We start from the raw sequence: 22,080 nt of genomic DNA, 5'->3' as shown, positions 1-22,080 counted from the left end.
TTAAAATAAAAATAAAAGTATATGAGTTTTTTAAATGAGTATCTAATCATCAAATAACTTTTACTCTTTTTATGTATTATTGTATTGACAAAATTTATTACTTTAATATTACTATATTATTCCCCTACATGTGTTTGTAAAGTGATTAAAATGACCCAAAACTACTATTAAATAACATTAAGAGCACAATTTCTTTTGGGGAAGCTAGCAAATAAGTAACAAGTTAAGGAAATCTAGGCCATTCCATGACTTAAAAACCATACATTTTTTTTTTATAATTATCAATTTTTGTGCGCATAAAAAAATAATGAGATGTCACTGGTTGTGTTAGTGATGGGATAAAACAATAGATAGAAAATATAGCTGTAAACATATAAGAGAATAAATATAGAGAACTGTGGGTTTGGTTTGGTTTTCTACCTCTTTACAACTGACTTCTAAGATTGTTCAACCGATAGAATTCTCCCAATTAATCCTATATACGATATATCTTTCCTTTTAACAACCACTCTAAACTAATATATCTCCTAGACTCTCTCTTCATTAAATTGGGGTACAAGTTATCATACAAGTGACTCTTTTTCTTTTATAATCGACTTGACTGTGAAGCTGTGGATGATGTTATGCATTTTTTTTTAACTCAACAATGTTGGCTGGTAAGGATGATGATGATAATAATAATCCATTTTCATATTAAAAGCTAAATACGCTAATTGCAAGTCGAATGTAATTATTATCCTAATCAAACATATGCAAGATGTATGAACCTAATTTGTAAAATTAATGGTGCATGCAGTGTACAACTATAATACGGACTGCCCCGGAGCATCTACTGAATAAAACCATATAATAAGTATTGCCATACTCATAAAGACACTTCGATAATATTACATAATTATTAAACATGCTTGAATATGTGACCCCTCAGATGTTGAAATGTTGAAATATCACATAATTATTGAACAATTATGCAAATTTAATACAATTATTTTCATAAATTTTAAATTTATATGTAAAGAGTTATTTGATTTGGAAATTGGAATAGCCATAATTCTTGTTATGGAGTTTTAGCGTAATATTTTAAAAAAAATAAATCAAAGTATCATTTAGTTATCAATGTCCTTGTAGAACTTTGGTGTCAAATGTTTAGTTTGTTTATAGCACAAGTCATCACTCTAGTAACGTATACAATTGATTTAACTAAGAGGCACAAATCTGTATAATCAATAAAAAATTATTTCCTTGTCCTTCTTTTAGGTTTGTAAAGGTACGTTGCTTCTAATGACCCTGCATATCAATAATTTCTATATACAAAATATTTTTTTTATCAATAAAAAATATTTGAAAAATACTCTCATATACTCTTATCGATCTTTATTATGAGTGAGTTTATTGTAAGTCCTATTAAATAGAGAGTAAAACTACAATGACTTGCCATTTTGCTTAAAATTAAAATGATATTAAACTAGACAATGATAAATGAATGATTAAACTAGGACCAACCAAATGAGTTTTGAACAAAAAGAAAATCTTGAGAGATTGTTAGAAAAAAATATAGCATTTGTTTTTGATATTGTGAACTATATATGCTGTCCATGGCTACTTATAAATTACAAAGTGTTACATTATTGATACAACACTTTTGCATGATGTTTTTTTTTTTTTTTTTTTTTTTTTTTTTTTTTATTATTATTATTATTATTATTTTATGTATTTCTATTACATCACTCATTTCATTACACTTTTATCCTCTTCGCATTTGGCTTCTTGTGCAAATTCTATTCATGGTATTCAAAATGCAATTTCTCAAGGCCAACCTAATTGGGGTAAGACTTGATTGCTGTTGTACTATTATTATATTTAAAGTTTATATTTCATACTTTTAAGAAAAAAATCACTAACTAAATTATTGTAATCACTTTCATTCATTTGTTAACAAAGTCAATTTTTTTATTCTTTATTGAGATATTACTAATCTTAGTAATATTCTATTAGCTTTAATTTGAAAAACTAATTCACTTTGAAATATTAGGAATTATTGATAATATTTCATGAATATTATATGCGTAATTGGTAATTAACATTTATAACAAGTTAACAATCAGTATATGGATGACTTTGATTTCAATTTTGCGTAATTTTGGAGGCCTCAAGCAAAGTTTTACTGTTACTTCATAAAAAGAAAAGCCAAGTCTTACTTGTAGGGTCTGGCAATTTCTCTATTAGAAACGGTTTGCGCCACTTTTTATTTTATTTTATTTGTCTTTTGAGAACCAAAAGGTAGTGGGCGCCACAAATTTATAGTAAGTTCACGACATATATATCCATGCCGGCCAAGCTCATTACATTCCATCAGTAACACATTAATGATACTGAAAAATATGCCGGCCTTGTTCTATTCTCTATTAGGATCGTACAAGATCTAGTTCCTAAATATATATTGATATTGTGCGTACGTTTAAAGCACACTCAGCTAAACCTCTGCCTTTCATCCTTCCATCAAGCAGAGAAAGTAAAGTTTCTGCTGAACATGGATTCTTTCCGTTTAATTGCTCTCACTTTGGCGTTGTGCTTCCTTATTCATTTTGATCAAGGAAGTGAACTGACCCCTACCACTGAGACCACTGCTACAAGCAGTTCAAAAACGTACATTATTCATGTGAAGGGACCAGAGAGCAAGACATTTACTGAATTAGAGGATTTAGAGAGTTGGTATCATTCATTCATGCCACCACCTACTATTATGAGCACTAAGGAACAGCCACGAGTGATATATTCATTCAGGAATGTGATGAGTGGTTTTGCTGCAAGACTCACTCAAGAAGAGCTGAGAGCTGTGGAAAAGAAGAATGGTTTTATTTCAGCTCATCCTGAAAGGATACTACATCTTCAAACCACACATAGCCCAAAATTCTTGGGGTTGCAGCCACAAATGGGATTATGGAAGGAATCAAACTTTGGAAAGGGAGTTATTATTGGGGTGCTGGATTCTGGAATCACTCCTGGTCATCCTTCATTCAGTGATGTAGGAATGCCGCCACCACCATCCAAATGGAAAGGGAGGTGTGAACTTAATGTGACAGCTTGTAACAACAAACTAATTGGAGCAAGGTCATTCAACCTCGCAGCTATGGCAATGAAAGGAGAGAAAGCAGAGGCCCCGATTGATGAGGATGGACATGGGACTCACACAGCAAGCACAGTTGCTGGTGCTTTTGTTGATTATGCTGAAGTACTAGGAAATGCCAAAGGCACAGCAGCAGGGATAGCCCCTCACTCTCACCTTGCGATTTATAAAGTATGCTTTGGAGAAGACTGCCCTGAGAGCGATATACTGGCTGCAATAGAAGCAGCTGTGGAGGATGGCGTAGATGTACTATCAATATCTCTTGGTCTAAGTGAGCCCCTTCCTTTTTTCAATGATAGCACTGCAGTAGGTGCATTTGCAGCTACTCAGAGGGGAATCATTGTAAGTTGTGCAGCAGGAAACTTTGGCCCTTTCAATGGATCCTTAATTAACGGAGCCCCATGGATCCTCACAGTTGGAGCAAGCACCATCGACAGAAGCATTGTAGCAACAGCAAAACTAGGAGATGGGCATGAATTTGATGGTGAATCTGTTTTCCAGCCTTCCAATTTTTCTCCAACACTGCTACCCTTAGTGTATGCTGGAAAGAATGGCAATCAAAACTCTGCATTCTGTGCTAATGGGTCCTTGCATGACGTTGATTTCAGAGGCAAGGTTGTTTTGTGCGAGAGAGGAGGGGGTATAGCAAGAATTGCCAAAGGAGGGGAAGTAAAAAGAGTAGGAGGTGCAGCCATGATTCTAATGAATGATGAAACCAATGGCTTCAGTCTCGCAGCTGATGTACATGTCCTACCTGCAACACATGTAAGTTATGATGCTGGACTTAAGATTAAAGTATATATAAATTCAACTGCAACCCCTACAGCAACCATTTTATTCAAGGGAACTATAATTAGAAAGTCCCTATCTCCTGCCATTGCATCCTTCTCTTCAAGAGGTCCCAACTTGCCAAGTCCTGGTATTTTGAAACCAGACATCGTAGGACCAGGCGTGAACATCCTAGCTTCCTGGCCATTCCCCCTGGATAACACCACCAATTCGAAACTCACTTTCAACATTATGTCTGGCACATCAATGTCATGCCCCCATCTTAGTGGCGTTGCTGCTTTGCTCAAAAGTTCTCATCCTCAATGGTCACCAGCTGCTATAAAATCTGCCATAATGACTTCTGCAGACATAATAAATTTAGAACACAAACTAATTGTTGATGAAACACTTCATCCAGCAGATATCTTTGCCACAGGTTCCGGCCAGGTGAATCCATCAAATGCAAACGACCCTGGATTAGTTTATGATATCCAACCTGATGATTATATACCTTATCTGTGTGGTTTAGGCTATAGTGATACACAAGTTGGGCTCATTGCACATAAAACGATTAAGTGCTCTGAGACTTCAAGCATTCCCGAAGGAGAGCTCAACTATCCCTCATTTTCGGTTGTGCTTGCTTCCTCGCAGACATTCACAAGGACTGTAACAAACGTGGGTGAGGCCTATTCATCTTACGTTGTCATGGTTACGGTACCAGAAGGGGTTGATGTGAAGGTCCAACCAGATAAACTTGACTTTTCAAAGGTGAACCAGAAAGAGACGTATTCAGTGACATTCAGCCGTGTAGGATCGGGTTATGAGATGGGGCAATATGCTCAAGGGTTTTTACAGTGGGTCTCTGCTAAACACACTGTAAGGAGCCCTATTTCGGTCAAATTTGTTTAAGACAATAACGTTTGCAACCAGCAACCAGTGCTACAAGAGAACCACCGTAATGGTCAGATAATTGCCTTGCTAGCTACAACAAGTGTTAAGTGACAAATCTCAATCGTACCTTGGCAGCATTTTCTTTTCTATTTTCATTCCATCAATGCAAAAGCAAAAGTTAAACTAGATAACCAGAAGGTTTTGAACTCTTACTTTTCAAGTTGTCATGATCGTGAAAAAAAGAAATGGAAAAAACAAATTCTCTTAATAGATAAAATTTGTCAGCTAACAAAACAATGAAAGCTTATTTTTCAAAATATGAGATGGAATAATAGTGGACTATGGAAAGGAAGATACAACATAAACCAAAATAAAAATTACAAGGGTGTTAGTGTTATACCCAATAACCATGGTTCACAGCAAATGCGGATAGATGCCAGATATTTCTTTCAATAAAAACTTTCGAAGCATCCAATATGCAAGACTAACTAATTGATGTGTAAACCATAAATTTGAAGATGTTTATAATCTCATGTTAAGTACATAGACTTGGCTATCAATCCTAGGTAGCAGCACAAATTGGTCAACCCCAAGACCACTAGCAGGATGGCCACTAAACCAAATATTTTAAATACAAGTGATTTATAATTTATACTATACAAATAAATGCTTTAAATAATGATAGCAAAAATTAAAGATAAGTTCATAATTAACAATCAAAACTCATAGTCTAACATATATTCACCATTAATTTAAGCTACAATTAACAATGAAAGCAATGAGAACATAGGAAGTAAAAAAAATGGAAGATATTGAATTTTACAGAGAAACAGAGATGCAACAAAATAATTAGAGGAATGTGAAGAACACACTACGCGATAATTGACATAAGAAAACAAAGATATCTCATATATGTCTTAGTTAAGTTGCAACAGATCAGCATTTAACCTTCGCCCTGTTGTCAGTCCTCTGTTTTTTGAACTGCAAAACTGGGGTTTGAGGTGTAAAGAGATAATGAAGTGAAATCTCAAAAAAAAGGGGGCCAGCAATGTCTTTTCATATTAGATTGAAAAATAAAAAAAATACAGAAGTTGAAAAGGGAAAAAAGATAAGAATGACAGAACAAAATTTGGCTGTGCATACACTTGTATTAGAACCAGAAGGAAGAAGACAGGATGACAAAAAGCAAAGGAAAAACAAAATAAAAGACAGAAAGAAAGGCAGCAAAGAGGAGAGCTTGGCCAGAAAATGAATGGGGCTGGAGGCAAAAAGGGTGGATAAGGCAAAAATATGGTGAGCTTGGCTGATATATCTGTGGGCTATCAGGGTTAGACTAGAAAATGGAGGGGCTGAGGTGTGAAGAGGGTTGGCACTTTATGGTACACCGGTGCTATCCTCTGCAATTTGGATGCTATTCAGCAGCAATTGCTGCCACTATTTGGGCAAAGCAACACTATGAGTTTCCAGCAGCCATAACACTCCATCTCAGTGCTATAAATGGTGGTATTTGCTAATTGCTACAATTGATAACTATGTACTTAGGAAAATCTCAATCAGCTGAATAAACAGAAAGATTTAGCAAATGTACTAGGTACTGATTAGAACACAACAAAATAAGAAGAGCATGGGAATGGGGGAAAATAAATAGAAACCACTCACAGAAACACATTATTTATGTCTTACGGAACTCCAAAACAAGTGCTGAAACAGATACTCTTACGACTTAAACTAGTTTTATTTCACCAAATTTGTACAGAAACAACTAAGTAATGAAACATATACAGAAACTCCAAGCTCTTGTGAAGAGGGCTTCTATTGATCAATAGCTCTTAACAAAATTCATTGTGAAGATCTAGCATTCATTTCAGAAAATTTTGGGATTAGTTCCCACAAAAATTACATGTAATAGTTGACCTTCTGCTAATTAGAATAAATAATGCATCCAATATTAGATCAGGATGTCAAGAGACCTCTAGACCGTCGCATGTTTTTCTATGGCTCAGTCAATATCAAAAACAGAAAATTCGATGTGTGACATCCAACGACAGCAAGGGTTGCAGAACAGAAGAAAAATTGAAACACCTAATTCATCAACCGAAACCAGGAGGCACATCAGGGTCTTCATCACTACAATACGAAGACGGATTGGGCTCCACATTCATTGAAAATCCAGGGGGCGCATTGCTATTAATATCATCTTCAAGTGTATCCTGCGATGGATGGGAATCTTCATTCCCCTCTGCAGTCAATCCTTGTTTCTGAACCTGCACCTTCCCTTTATCCTGGTCCTCATGATTGTTGTTATTCAGATGATTAGGTAAGAGAGTGAAACCCGGTGGCTCTGTTGGCTCATTTTCGTGCAAATTATCATCAACCTCAGTATTTGAAGCCGTTTCACCTTGTCTCAGAATTGGCTTCATATCAGATGTGGGAACCTCATCTTTCCCTTTCGGGTTTGCCAGTTTGTCATAGACAGACTGCACTGTTTCCATTATTTCACTTTTCATGCCGTCACTTGATCGAATTATTTGCCATAAACTATCAGATATCTGGCTCATCACCTTGTCACTAGTTAAAAAAAAAAAATGCAAAATAAAACTTCTAAAATGAGTATACAGAGACATAGTATGACTGCAAAAAAAATGCAATTTATAATTACACAATAGCTAAATATGGGGTAACATACCCAACTTCTTCATATATGGCATCGGAAAGTTGTCTAGGTTTCATATTTTCCGCTCCAGCACGATTTAGCGCCACTGACTGCTTCACAATTGAGGTAATATGTTGTCGTAACTCTCCCTGTCATAAATTGTTGGATTCAGTATTACTTACACGCAATCATACAGTCAACCGTTAAATTAGAAAAATTAAAATCATAATGGCCCATTATACGAAGCTCTAAAAACTCGTCATACTGCTACTGACAAATACAAATTATAATTAATCTGAATAATTCGATATTGTGTTGAATGTAATGTCCAGTTATGTAACTGTAAAGCAAGCTTCAGCAATTTTTCTTTTTGTTTTACATTCCATGATAAGAGGCACAAATTCAGAATATGATAGAAACCCTAAAACGAGATGAATAGAAATTAAGGAATAGAGAATTAGAAGAAAGCTTACGTTATCCTTGAGCTTACGAACGATCTTAAGACGAAGCCTGTCAAAGTCGCCATCGTCCTTCAGTTTTGCGATAACCTCTTCCTTGCCAACCACTACTTCTGATTCTTCCCTGCTTCCCATCACTCACTCACATTCCCTCCTCGCAACACACACAAACTACGCTCCCCATATTCCTCTTTCTTCTGTCTAACCCGGCAGATAAATATCAACCTACGCTTGATATGAAACTTTAGATAATTCTTAACTGATATGCCATTAGTTATTAAAATTTATTATTAATGAATTTTTAGCATAATGTTTAAGAAAAAAATATTCATTAATTTCTAATTAATGCTCTTAAAAATTCTACTTAATAAGAGCTTAAGATTTTATATTATTCTCTTGGACTACTTTACTACTATGTGGTATTTATTTTTTAAAATTAAATTTATCTGAAGATATTACGTGAGTTATATTGTATTTTATATATTATAATGTTTTCACTTTGTTCTAAATTTTAGAAATAAAATTTATAGTTATAAATTAAATTAAAATATTTTTTAAAAATAATTTTATTATAATGTATTTCTTGTTAATGGACCAATAAATTTTTCCACCTTGTGAACTATTTATCTGTAATAATATTCTCTAATAAATGAATAATTGTGGTGATTAAATATTTATTTTAGATTTTAATTTAATTAGTTTCAAATTATTAAATATCACTGTAATAATTATTTAAATTAATTATAATCGTAAAGTTTACATATTTACATTAAAACTTATAATATATGAAAAATTAAATTTATAAGAATTATCATAGGTGTCAATAGAAAACTCAAAAAGAATTGAGAAGCATGATTTGGATAGTCATCATAAGTATATAATGATTTATATAAAGAAAATAATTAATTATTTAACAAATTTTTTAATTAATTTCTAATCTTTTAAGTACATTTTAACTATATCTCTATTAAGAATTTAGATTCTTTTCAATTTGTATAAGAATAAAATGTTTAATTTTATTTTTGTTTAAGCACATTTAAATTTACTTAAGCAAAATTTAAAATTCATGTTTAAACAAGATAAAATTTAGTTTAAGCAAATTTATAAGCGAGTAAATTATAATACGATTAAGTGAGTCACAAACTTTTTAAGCAAAATATTTACTTAAACGAATATTAATAATTTAGAATAAAAATTTAACAGAGACTACTAAACAAGAAAATTGATTTTGGCTTAAGCAATAATATGTCTCTTTAAATAAAATATAAATTCTTTAACCAAAATTGAATAAAAAGCATACTATCTTAAATATTTAAACTTGTTTAAGCGAAGCTTAGATTGCATAGGTGATGTGTCTCTCTATAAGCAAAACATAGTTGACTTAAATGAAAATTGAATAAAGAAAAATGTTGCAAGAATATTTAGTTTTCACTTAAGCGAAGACTAAATAGTTTAAGTGAAATATTTGTTTCAACAAATTATGTTTAACTTAAGTGAATAATGCAAAAAATTGTTTATAGATTATAAAAAATTAAAATTCAAACACATCAAACAACTAAACGAAATTTATCACAAAATAAATACATCAAATAATGTTAAAATATACATTTATAATGTTTATATGATTAGAGAAATACAACTAACATTGAATGAAGTAAATAAGGTACAAAATAAAATTAAAGTTAATAAAAAATTGAATGAGTTGTATTATCAAAAGGTTCCTGCAAAAAAAAAAAAAGACAAAATACTAAAAATCATACAATGAAGTAAGAAAATAAAACTTTGTATTTTTAAGTTTAATGATCTTACTATTAATAATATAGTAAAACTAACTTGATTGTTGAAAGTGTGCATTGTTGAAAGTGTGCAGAAAATGATAAGATGAAAGTATCAAACAATGTATGTCATAGGGTTCAGAAAGAATGAATTAATATTTTTAAAATATTGACAAAATAAATAACACATTGTTATAATAAGAAAAAAATAAATTGACTTATTTATTATTATATGCATTGACATATGTATCTATAAATATTGACTTTGTGATTAACTTCTAATTAGAACATTATTTTTTCCTTTTATCTCAACTCAACTTTTGAATCGCTTATACCTATTTTTCTTTATACTTGATTGTTACTTAAAATTCTTTGGTTATGTACAGTCATTGATGACTACTGTAATAACATCATTATTGTGACTCTTAATATTTTGTTATTGTAATTGACGGTGTGTAATTTGACGATAATTAACGTTTACACTTTAATCTACAAAGTGGGAGTATTATTTGGAAGTAGATACCTCATACACAAGTTTAATCATTTTAAAAGTTAGTTGTCGATATCGTTGTATAACAGTAAGTGTAGGATCTTTGTCAACATTTATTCCTTTACATTTTGTACACTATCAGAGCAACCTTCTCTTATCTAACTCTTATTGATGTATTTTTCAAGCACAACTTTGATATTGTTCGCTTAAAAAACCTTCAATGCATGAGAATAAAGTTTGTTAAATGTTTTAATTTTTTTACAATTGCAATATATAGACTTTGAGGCATGATTAAGTGATATTCTCTATGATCTCTCTTGGAAAACTATAGTAATGACATATTCAAACAAATGAGGAGATTCAATCATTTTTTATAAGCAACATGCCAAGAATAAATACAATATTGTGTAATTTTTATCCATTTGTATTAGTATGAAAGATATATCATATCTCAATATTGTTAGGTTATGACGAGATTTATACTCACAAATTAACTATTTGTAACATTTGTCTTCAACAATATTTTTAAACTATGCAAAGAATTATTTTATGTCAATTCTAAGTTTTATACAAGCTTTGAAATTAAAATTTAAACTTTCACTTAATTGAATATTTTGCATCTTAAGTGTAAATATTTCTTTCTTGTAACAAAATGTCCATTTTTTCTTAATAGCTTATATTGATTTGATCCAATTCTTGTTAGAAACATTGTAATCCTCAACCTTTTAATTCAAGTTTGCACGAAGTCAATTAATGTATCAAAGTCCATCTCTTAGAATCTCTTAAAAAATATCTTCTACCCTTCATCAAATTATCAAAGTGTTTTGTTCTATTTTACATCTAGTCCCATATGTTCAAAGTATAATGTGTCTCAAGTATAACTTCAACTAGGGCCTTAGCCATTATTTAATCTTGATCAATAAATATAGTTAGTAATTTTTTTTATGGTGTGCTTCTAAGAATGTCTTAAAATCATTTAATTTTTAGTTGGTAATTTTTTTTTATGATGTGCTTCTAAGAATGTCTTAAAATCATTTAATTTTTGTTGTTGTTTCATCATAAAGTAAAATTGTATCAAAGATCACAACATCACGATAATAATTAACTTATTGATCAATACAATATTTAGTATTAAAAAAATCGCTTCATCAAAATATGTTTAATCTAATACCATTTTTTGTTCAACCTAAAATATATTTGTTATTTGTTCATTTGTATTTATCTAATATGTATGAAAGAATAATGAATTGTTTAATAATTTTTGTTAAAAATATTGTATTAAACAACGAACTTTTTTATAAATTATATTTCTTTGTCTTCTTACTTTAAAATAATTTTTTGTATCCAACGTAATATATTTGACAATAGCTATATGACTTGCAATTATAGTGAAAACTCTAAATTTATTTTAACTAAAAAAATAAAAAAACATGTCATTGACAAATATAGACTATCTTAGACACTTGAAACATGAAAACTTTGTTTTCACACAATTTCTAGTTTCTTTCTTATTCATTTTCTTTATACTACAAAAATTAAGTACATCAAGTAAAGGAAATAATTTAAATCTAATTATATTAAAAGATACTAATTAATATTTTTAGAACACTAATTAAGAGATAAACATATTTATTAAAAATATAAAATAGACTTATTTTCATGTTTTAATATATTTTAATATAATTTCATAAAAACGAACATTGATTAGCAAGTTTGTTATGTTAATTACTTAAAATTCATCGGCAAGAAAAGTGATCTAAATGACTTGCCTTTAATACAGAAGAGGGAAGAAATGAGTGACGCGCACGCCATCCGAATTAAATTATTAACTAGTATGTAAAATATTCAGACTAAGCATTTAGTTCTGATTAGTATTACATCATTATCCGATCATCCGCGCGTCATATTATTACTGGAATTTGATTTCTCAATGATTTGTCACTATATACTCTTTTTACCGATGCGTCATCGTTTAATTTGAAATAAACTAAAAATAAACTCAGTACGATCTTTAAATTTATAAAATCAAAACATATTTATAAAAAAAATGGTAAGTTAACAATAATTTTAAAAATATAAATAAAATTTTAGTTTTAATCCTATGCGAGTATTACATCATCATTCCATCATCTATGCGTCATATTATTAGAAAAAATTTTCAATTATTTGTCGTTACATACTCTTTAAATGGAGTGTCATCACATAATTTGAAATAAATTAAAATTAATCTGTGCAGTCTTCAAATTTATAAAATCAATGTTAAAAGGTATATAAATAAAAAAATATAAAATTAAATTTTTTTATTTAAACATGAGTTATATATATATACATTATGCATCTTTGCTGACAATCTTTTAAAAGTAGTATATAAATTGATACACAAAGGGCATTATGTTAACCTTGATTTTGTACAATTTGTTTAACAAGCCTCAATTGGACATGAATTGAACATCACATAATATCATATATTGTCTGTGTGATCAACAACCACTATCAGGAGATATTCATTTATTGTTATAATGATAGAGCATGGCCATCTTTAATCGAAGTTTTTCTTTTAAGAAAAATTTTCAGAACTCGAAGTAACATTTTAGATGAGACAACTTAATTTTTAAAAAAATAATCTAAATTAAAATCTGTCAACTCTGTGGATTAGCTTTAGAGTTAGTTTATAAAATAAAAAATTAAAATATAGCAAAATATATAAAAAAATTGAAACATATAAATAAATATATATATATATAATTAAAAAATCATATAATTTTGCTGTTAAACTTTAATAATTAGTACCATTAAACAATAAATTTTAATAAATTATTAAGTAGTAAATTTAATAATAAAATATTTTTAAAAATAAAATAACGAGTTGAATATGCTAAAATATGATAATTCACAATTTTTATAAACTTATTATTTATTTTTTTTACAAACTCAAGCAACTTGTGAGTCATTGATTTAAAGGCCAAATCTATATTGATAATTCTAATCCAAAAAGTGTACGAAAAAAATAAAATAAAAACTGATGAGATATTAATAAATTCAATAATGATATAGTTGCAGAGATTGAGCTTCCACTTCTCCCTTTCATCAACATTGGGGACAGGAGAGGTCTAGCAAACCAAATATCTAATTCCAAACTGCGGATTATGCTGTCGTAAAATAAGGTTTTAATTTTAAAAAAATGAAATTTTTTTAATTAGTTCCTTTTTTTTTAAATAAGTCTTCAAAAATAATTTGTTATTATCATTAATATAAACTTATATATTAATAACTTAATTTTTATTAAGTAAAAAATATATTAAAATAAGTTGTGACGCTCCACATTTTTTATTTGATAGTAGACAATTTTTTAGTAATTATATTAAGATTCACGAATCAAACCGCGTGCTTATTTTAATATCACCAAATGCGAACATTAATTTGTTGGAATCAAAGACAACTTGACACGTGGTGATATTATTATAAACTTCGTCTGAAAATATATACCTGATTAATCTAAGTCATGTGTATGCATCGATGATAACAACACTTACGGGAAAAGTTGTTCGTATGACCGAAGAATGTTAATTTAAGACACCCGAACAAAATATAATTAATAAAACAATTAACATGCATTGAAATAATTTATAATTTTGATTAATCATATGAACAAGCCGGCGAATATATATTATTCCCAAGGATACACCACTTCACCGCATGCACGCGTTTCTTCAAATTTACTAAGCACGAGCCAACCGTAGGGTCAAGGTCAAGTGTCAGTTTTTTTTTTTTTTAATATGCACACTAGATTTTATTAAGAACATATTATAATTGGTTCAATAATTAATCTATAAACCTTGTTAAAAAATCAAATAAGTTATCATTAACTAGTATGGAAAGTAATGAAAAATTCAATATACAACTAACCTTTTGGCGATCATTGCATTTTTTGTTTTTCCTTTTTGTCTAGGATCATTCAGTTTGTGTGTGTGTATTTCATGCAAAAAGGAGGTAACTGTGAAATTATTGTATCTTTTCAAGTGAAAAAATGTTTATTTTTGTGTATATACAAAGTTATAATTAATTTTCCACAATAATAATTAAAAGTAATAAGTAATGTACGTGTATATACTTACATATTTATGTATGCAAATAAAAAAGGGAACAAAAAAAAATTGCTTATATATATACGAGATTTTTTTACGTTCGACATATTTTCGAGGATTAATTGCTCATCTAGTAATTAAGGCAATTGAATACTCTAAAAACATTAAAAAATATATATGTCAAAGCATTAAAATATTTATTAAATACTATGAATAAATAATCAAAACTTTGTTCCTTTTAATTACTTGAAATGAAAAAAAAAAAACTGATTTAAATTTCAAAAATAAAAATAAAAATCGGCCTCCTATAATTTAAAGATGCGGGACCCAATTAGATCAGTTGGTCAATACTTATCCTATTTTGTTTCAATAATTGTATCACTAATAAATGTTATAAAATCATTTGCGTATCTAGGTTCCGTGGTTGCCAAGTAATAAATTGAAGAAAAATCGTCACTCGCTGATCTACGTTTATACTACTCACCAGAATCAGAATAAAATTGAAAATTCACATTGCTACATATAACTTATAAGGGTAAGTTTCTTAATAGTTACAGAAAATCCCTATAGATTTTATTTTACTATATTTAGGATATCACAGTCATGACTTACTCCTGTTATTACAAGGGCATTCCTAATCTTTAATTATGATGTTATGCTAGCATACCACATGAGTTCACTCTTGTGTTATAATATTGTGCATCACCCTATTTTGACACTATAGAACAAGTTGCATATTCTATCATAAAGCATGTAATGTATTTTTGCTGTTGCTGTTGTTATCTTATTAGTATAAATATTAATTTAAGTATTGAATTGTCTTTATAAATACACTATCTATTACAATAATAAAGTCTCATGTTGGTCGATCAATAACAAATCAAACAATATTCAAATTAAAGTCTAACACCTTTTTTCAAATTGAGTTTATATTCAAAATTCTATAGTATTAGATTTCAAATTAAAAAAAAAAGACTCGAAATTAAAAACAAAGAGTGTTGGGGAAAAAAAAAGGTCTATGACATTAACAAACTAATTCAAGTAAAAAAGAAAAGAAAATTATAATTGGGTTAATTAAACTGGTAACAAATTTGAAGGTATATAAATAAAAAAGTTATCCCTTAAATTTAGAGTCCAATCACTCTCTTCTAAACTTTTGAATTGAACTCATATTTAAAATATTAATATCAAAATCTTATTACTATCAACCTCGTGCACTATTTTTGTGATACCACTCTCTCCTAAACTCTTGAATCCTGATTCAAAATCCTAATATTACTCTCTCAACTACCATTAATCTCGTTCACTAGTTTTATGATAACATTTTTAAAACTACACATGACCTTTAGAAAAAAACTGCATTTCTTAGCATGCCAATTTGACTAATATACAAAAAAAAAAAAAAAAAAAGCATTTGGAGCTTAGGTAAGATTACCCATCCTTCTTGTTTCTTTTTTCTTCTTTTTGACGGAAGATTACACTTCCTTTAAACGGTTATATATAAATATTTATTATTATTCTCAGAACATTGAAACTATATTTGGTCAATTAATTAACGAAAGATAGAATTCACCATTATAATATTTGATAAATTATACTTGTAATTTTAAATATTATACTCAAACTTCTTTCGTAAATAAGATGAATAAGTACATATAAAGTTTGAACACTTTAATTAATTTCTTGGCATAATTATAACTGACGATGTCACATATAAACAGTTAATTTGAACACTTTAATTATTAAGATCGTCATTTTAGAATCTAAAATAAAGTTTTAAACATCCTTATCATCTGCTTTAAAATTCCATCTATATTTTTTATTTTATTTTCTAAAGTCAAAAACTGATAATTAATAAAAGCTTAAAACTAAATGTTTGTGATGTTGAAAATTCCAACAATGAGGGAAAATAATTGAGAATTACTCATAATTATTTACATTAAAATATACTAGAATGTGTAATACATATAATTTATTCTCAAAATAGAGTGTAAATTTTGAATTTGAAGAGAAGTAATATGAGATGGGGATATTTATACGTGCCAAAAATGATTAGATCAGCGTGACTATTTAATTCATTATTGCAAGCATAAATTAAAGCCCTACGCTGAGAGGAAAGACATTAGAGTAACGTGATTGAAATAAAAACGAACGTAGGTATACTTAAAATAATTGAATATTTGGATAGTTGAAACTTATGAGAACAAAACAACGCGTACAGTTTCATTCTCATATATAATTAAATATCAATTGTTTCTGTGACATGTTTATGTTGTTAAACAATGATGCCAAGCCCCCAAATAAACAGCGCTAAAATATAAGGTTGTAGCAGCTTCATTGAGGTCACTTCTTATATCATCTTGACTGTGATCAGCGGAAAATATAATAGCTTAATTAGGCCCTTAAATATACATGGCCGAACATTTTGTCATAGAGATAAGAGAATTAATAGACTTCCAGGACATGGACGACTACGTGTTCCAATTTGACCAAACAAACCATTGTTCCAACGTTTTCCCCCTACCTTCTTGTCCCCAAAAGAAGATCATCAGCCCCAATCTCCCCTCCCACCTGCTGTTGAGCTTTGGAAATTGGCGTCATGAATCATCACCATTATTATCTTTCGATGAACTTGATCGTAAACCTGGTGAAGTCAAAAAGAGGAAGATTATGCACAGAGATGTTGAAAGACAAAGAAGGCAAGAAATGGCCACTCTTCACGCTTCTCTACGGTCATTACTCCCTGTAGAATACCTCAAGGTCACTCTTATTTTCCCTTTTCATTTTGTCCCTCCTTTCTCTCTCTCTCTCTCTCTCTCACACACACACACACACACACAATGTTGCAATAGATACATAGATCAGCATGTTCGAACTCCGAATATACTTTTTTGTCAAAGTTTTAGTTAGCTTGCAACTTGAATCCTCCTTCACTTGAATACTCCTTCTGATCTCTTTTTATAAAAATTAAATAATGAAAATTTATTAACTATAACAAAATAGTAATATATATGTTATAAATTTATACTATATTTAAAAATATTTATAATATTAAATAGTTAAATTAATAACTTATATATTAAATAAATAAGCATATAAAAATAATATTTTTTACTAAAAATATTTTGAAGGAATATTATATAACAGTACTGTTGTGAAGGTTTTAGGGAACGCGTTCAATATCAGATCACATGCACCAGGCGATGAATTATATCAAACATCTTCAAAAAAAGATCGAGGAGCTAAGTAACAAGAGAGATGGGCATAAAAAATTGTGCAACCCTAGCTCTTACCACATGGAAAAAACGGTGGAAAATTCCGAAGCAGCAAAACAGGATGTGGTGACAGTTAGACAGTGTTGGATAGGAGTCGAGGTTGTCATAAACACTGAACATGAAGAAGGGCTTCCTCTTTCTAGAGTGCTCCAAGCTCTAGTCAGAGAAGGACTCAGAATTGTCAATTGCAATTCAACTAAAGTGAAAGGAAGGTTAATTCATACCATTGAATCGGAGGTAACAGTCTTGCTCCTTTTCAGGAACTATATAAATTTAGGGTTATAAGGTATCCACTAGTTCTACCACTCTTCTGGCTGGGTAATGCCTTCTAATTCCAGTTTTCATTCAGGTGAGCAATGATGGAAGGAAAATGGACCATTCTGAGCTACAACAAAAGCTAACAAGCTTAAGCTTAGCTAGATTTTTGTCATGATTTGTATGGAAACTGAAGGTTGATAAAAAGTGTACGTGTATATCCACACCAATGATGGATGGCTTATGGTTATGGCTATTTCGTCTTCCTCTTCAAGGTTTTTGGAGATAATGGGTATAGCAAGAATAGAAAGTTGTAATTAGCAATAATGGGTTACGGGAATACATGCTAGCTAGTTTTAGACAACCACGAGCTATGTAGTTGTAGTGGATAATACTGTTGATAAATATTTTTGAATATTAACTTTTCTTAAATAAGCTGATCTCAGCAATAAATTGTTACACGCATGGCGTCCAATAAGTTTTAGCTGCATTGCCGCAAGTAATAATATTCCACAATTGATTTCTAGATTTTTCTGCTTGCTTCCAGCCTCTTTGGCACACTCTACATCATGGTTCAGGTTCTGCTCCCCTTTCGCAATCCTTTCCCACATTACCGTTCTTATTGCTAAATTATAAAAATAAAGAAAAGCACCCTAATCAGATTGCTGAGTCGAAGTAGAAGGTATCAACACCTAACAATCTTATAATAGCATTTATTCAGAAGTTATTAAATACATCAATAAGATAGGCCATACTTATAAATTGTGATAAAAAGCTATTAAAGTTGTGGAATTTTCTTCAATGTTATCTTTCATCCCCATAGATGGTGTGTCGTTAGAGGAGGTTATTCACTTAAAATCTACAGTTTAGCTCTTATTAATAAACTTTAACAACAAAAATTGTTGAAGAGAAAATGTTAGAAAATGAAAGAATGGAAGGATAAATTTCAAAATAATACAACATCATCACTCAAATCTATAGGAAAAGATAATTATAACAACAATGAAAATATAAGTGAAAAAATACAAAATATTATAATAGCTCAATCTCTTAATTAATATTATTTTAATATTAATTATAACTTACACTTTTATAACTTTAAATTTAATAATGCTTTATATTATATTACATATTAAAATTATAATATTTTTTAAATAATTATCTAATTATATTACTCTGAATTTAATATTCATTGATACTAAAATATATTTACTTTGCATTGTGTAAAATATTTAAGAAAAGTATATAATAATTATTGAATTTAGAGGTAAAATTAAAAATAATTATATTCAAATTAAAGACGATTTAGAGACTTAATCAATTTTATTCTTTTTTACTCAAAATAAGGTAAAATTTTGAGCTATTGATCAAGAAGGTGGAAAACTTCAATAATGGAACTAAGAACACTGTTGACCAAGAAAGTGACTAGTAGCAATGCATTCTTCCATTTCACTAAAAATATAGAGCACGAGCTATGTTAAGAAGATGTTGATATTTTCTTTCAACTACTGTATTTTGTTGAGGACATTGAACACAAGAAAATTGATGGATAACGCCTTCCTCTTGCAAAAATGAGGTAAGAGCCAATTCTTTGGCATTGTCAGATCATAATTGTTTACTTGTTTTACCAAATTGATTTTAAATTAGTGGAGAAAATCTAACAAGTAATGCAGTAGCTTCGGATTTATGTTGCAACAAATATGTCCAAATGAATCTATTGTAATCATATACTATAGTTAAGAAAAACTTATTGCCATTATAAGTGGGAATATGATATGGATCCCAAATATCATAATGAATTAAATCGAATGAAGCAGTACACATGTTGTTATTAGAAGGAAATGAAAGACATCTAAGTTTAGCCAAAGGATAAATATCACAAACATGAGAAATATTTTGCGATAAAGACAAAGTGTCAACAAGTTTATTTAACATTAGAACTATGTTGTATAGGAAAAATTTGTTATAAGACATAAAGCCCTTTAAGCAAATCACCCTTGTCAATCACCTTTGAAGAGAGGTTGTTTTGAAAGAAACAAGACTTATTAGTAAATATGACAACATTGGAAAATTAGGTTAATAAAGTAGGTATTGAGAGTAAATTAACTCTAAAGCTAGGGACATAAAGCACATTATGTAAAATTAGATTAGGATTAATATGAACTGAATCAGTAGATAGTGCATGAATTCTATTATGATATGGTAAAGTGACAAAAAAATTATGGACATGTATATGAGAATGAAAAATTGAAAGAGTTGATGCAATATGAGATGTTGTTCCACTATTAATAATCCAAGTGTATGACTCAAAATTGGATCTAATGTGACCAAAGCAGAAGATTCTCCGACTTAAACCTTGCTAGCCTCAGGTCAACAGACGTTTCTCGCTCGGCGCTACTAACTAACAGGGTGGGGTCTCGTTTGATTTCCCCTCTGAGTTAATGGCACACAATCATTAACAGAATCATAAGCTGAATCGACATCGGTAGTAAGGTCTACTGAGGGTCTCGAAGCGAAGGTTGAAACGTAATATCCGTAAGATCATAATCAGTGACCCTTACTCCAACCTCTAGCAGTCAATCTGGAGTAGTCGAGACTGCATCATCCCCCAACAAAATCTCGAGCTAGCCTGACTTCCTCTTTTGATTCTTCTCTTCCTCTTATTCTGCTTAGTTGGATACAGTGTAGATGGAGCCACTGGTAGAGTGATAGGCCCTATGAAGTCATACGTCTTCGTCATCCTCAAAACTAGTCGTTGTAGTTGCAGTACTCATACCAAAACCATTGACCTGAGGAGAGAAAGTCGCTGATTTAGATTCCGCAGTGCCGGAAGGAGCATGCATTGCTTGTGATTTCTTTCCGCTAGGAGGGGATAAGCCCATGTCTAAATATAAGTCTTCGTACTGATCTTTGCTAGTATCCTGGAAAGACAGCTTTCTAGTCTCCTCTAAGGACTTCTCCCTGGCCCTATTATAAGAATCGTAATTTGCAGTGCCATCTGTAGTTGTAGAAGGAGACCTTGGTGACAGGTTCACTTTGCTCTCTTGACCAATTGTAGAATTAGGCCTTGGTGAGTTCACTTTCTCTTTTTGCATTTGCTCGGCCCATTACACTTTACAAGTTTTTTGCTCAGGGATGGTGGACCAAAGCAGAGCTTGGCCCTCCCTCTGAGCAGAAAAAATGATACCTCTTGAAACCATATTATAAGTATATGTCTTTGTCTGTGTCTCTGTCATTGGCTTGATCTGTCACTACTAAAAAGTCTGTTTATACAGACAGATTTACAAACGAATTTTTAGAGCATTACAGACAGTTTTTTCCCTTACAGACGGATTTACAGACAGTTTATGTCCGTCTGTAATCTGTCGGTGATATATTTTACTATTATTGATATTTTTTTGTTTATATAGATAGTTATTTCCTGCTGTTCTTGATTATCACAATTTATAAACAAAATAGAAACTATAGATTCGGCATCTAAACATTCCAAAATGATTTATAAAATATAAAATTTAAATGTTATTACAAAGGAAGACAAAAAAGCATCTAAATAAATACATTTAAAAATAAAATACAAGTCTTTATCAGAAATAATCTGTATGGTCATAATCCGAAGGAGCATCATCATCAGTAGAAAAGGAGTCAGTAGAGGAATGATGCATGGAGGTGAAAACCGGTGGTGCTGGAGCTGGTAGAGGAGGAGGAGGAGGTGTAGAGCTGCTTGCTCTCATGAGCTCAAAATAAGCATGCATCTGCTGCATTTGCATATGTTGTTGCGTCATCTGCTGTTGGACCTCCCTTTGCATTCTCGACGCCACCTTCTTCTCTATCTTCTTCTCCATTTTCTTTGCCCACTTCTTCTTCCATGCACTTTCTTTGCTCTTCCACATCTCCTCATTCTACTTCTGGAGTTCTTCATTGAGGGCATGGACCTGAGTGTGGACCATGTCCTCCACATCCTCAGGTGCAAGAGAAGGGGCATCTCCAGTGACAGATGCAGGGGATATAGAGTCTGCAAAGCGGCCCCCATGCCATAAATGCGACCTTTATAAAGGCCACCCACTGTCTGTGACCACATAGCATCCTCATCTACTGACTCTGAATTCTGAGAAGATGCTTCCTCAAGCCTTTGAATATAGTCATCCTACAGTTCAGTTCAGATAATTAGATATTAGTTTGGAGAACTATTTAATAAATCGCTAATAATAACATATATTATCAATAACTATGACTTACATATGTGGCTTGAGATCGTGTATCAACCCACAGGTTTTTGTCCTGCCTGCGAGTGTGTGTCTCCTTA

The 22,080-nt window shown here is 30.7% G+C and overlaps 3 protein-coding genes across 3 annotated transcripts; 2 read left to right on the top strand and 1 right to left on the bottom strand.

Annotated features, from left to right (window-relative positions):
* The first annotated feature begins 2,454 nt into the window (after positions 1-2,454).
* Positions 2,455-4,915, top strand: LOC113850278 (subtilisin-like protease SBT1.2). Its single transcript, XM_027480747.1, has one exon. It carries the CDS (start codon positions 2,531-2,533, stop codon positions 4,802-4,804), a length of 2,274 nt encoding a protein of 757 aa, XP_027336548.1. The 5' UTR covers positions 2,455-2,530; the 3' UTR covers positions 4,805-4,915.
* Positions 4,916-6,433: 1,518 nt separating this feature from the next.
* On the bottom strand, positions 6,434-8,155 carry LOC113850100. Its single transcript, XM_027480467.1, has 3 exons — positions 7,913-8,155; positions 7,473-7,588; positions 6,434-7,354 (listed from the first exon to the last, which is right to left on the bottom strand). Exons 1-3 carry the CDS (start codon positions 8,030-8,032, stop codon positions 6,877-6,879), a joined length of 714 nt encoding a protein of 237 aa, XP_027336268.1. The 5' UTR covers positions 8,033-8,155; the 3' UTR covers positions 6,434-6,876.
* Positions 8,156-16,710: 8,555 nt separating this feature from the next.
* On the top strand, positions 16,711-17,955 carry LOC113851145 (transcription factor bHLH36-like). Its single transcript, XM_027481624.1, has 3 exons — positions 16,711-17,007; positions 17,415-17,759; positions 17,872-17,955. Exons 1-3 carry the CDS (start codon positions 16,711-16,713, stop codon positions 17,953-17,955), a joined length of 726 nt encoding a protein of 241 aa, XP_027337425.1.
* The last annotated feature ends 4,125 nt before the right edge of the window (positions 17,956-22,080 follow it).

The sequence above is a fragment of the Abrus precatorius genome, unplaced genomic scaffold, assembly GCF_003935025.1.
Source record: "Abrus precatorius isolate BTA unplaced genomic scaffold, Abrus_2018 Scaffold9, whole genome shotgun sequence".
Lineage (NCBI taxonomy): Eukaryota > Viridiplantae > Streptophyta > Magnoliopsida > Fabales > Fabaceae > Abrus > Abrus precatorius.
This window is presented reverse-complemented; position numbering and strand designations above follow the sequence as displayed.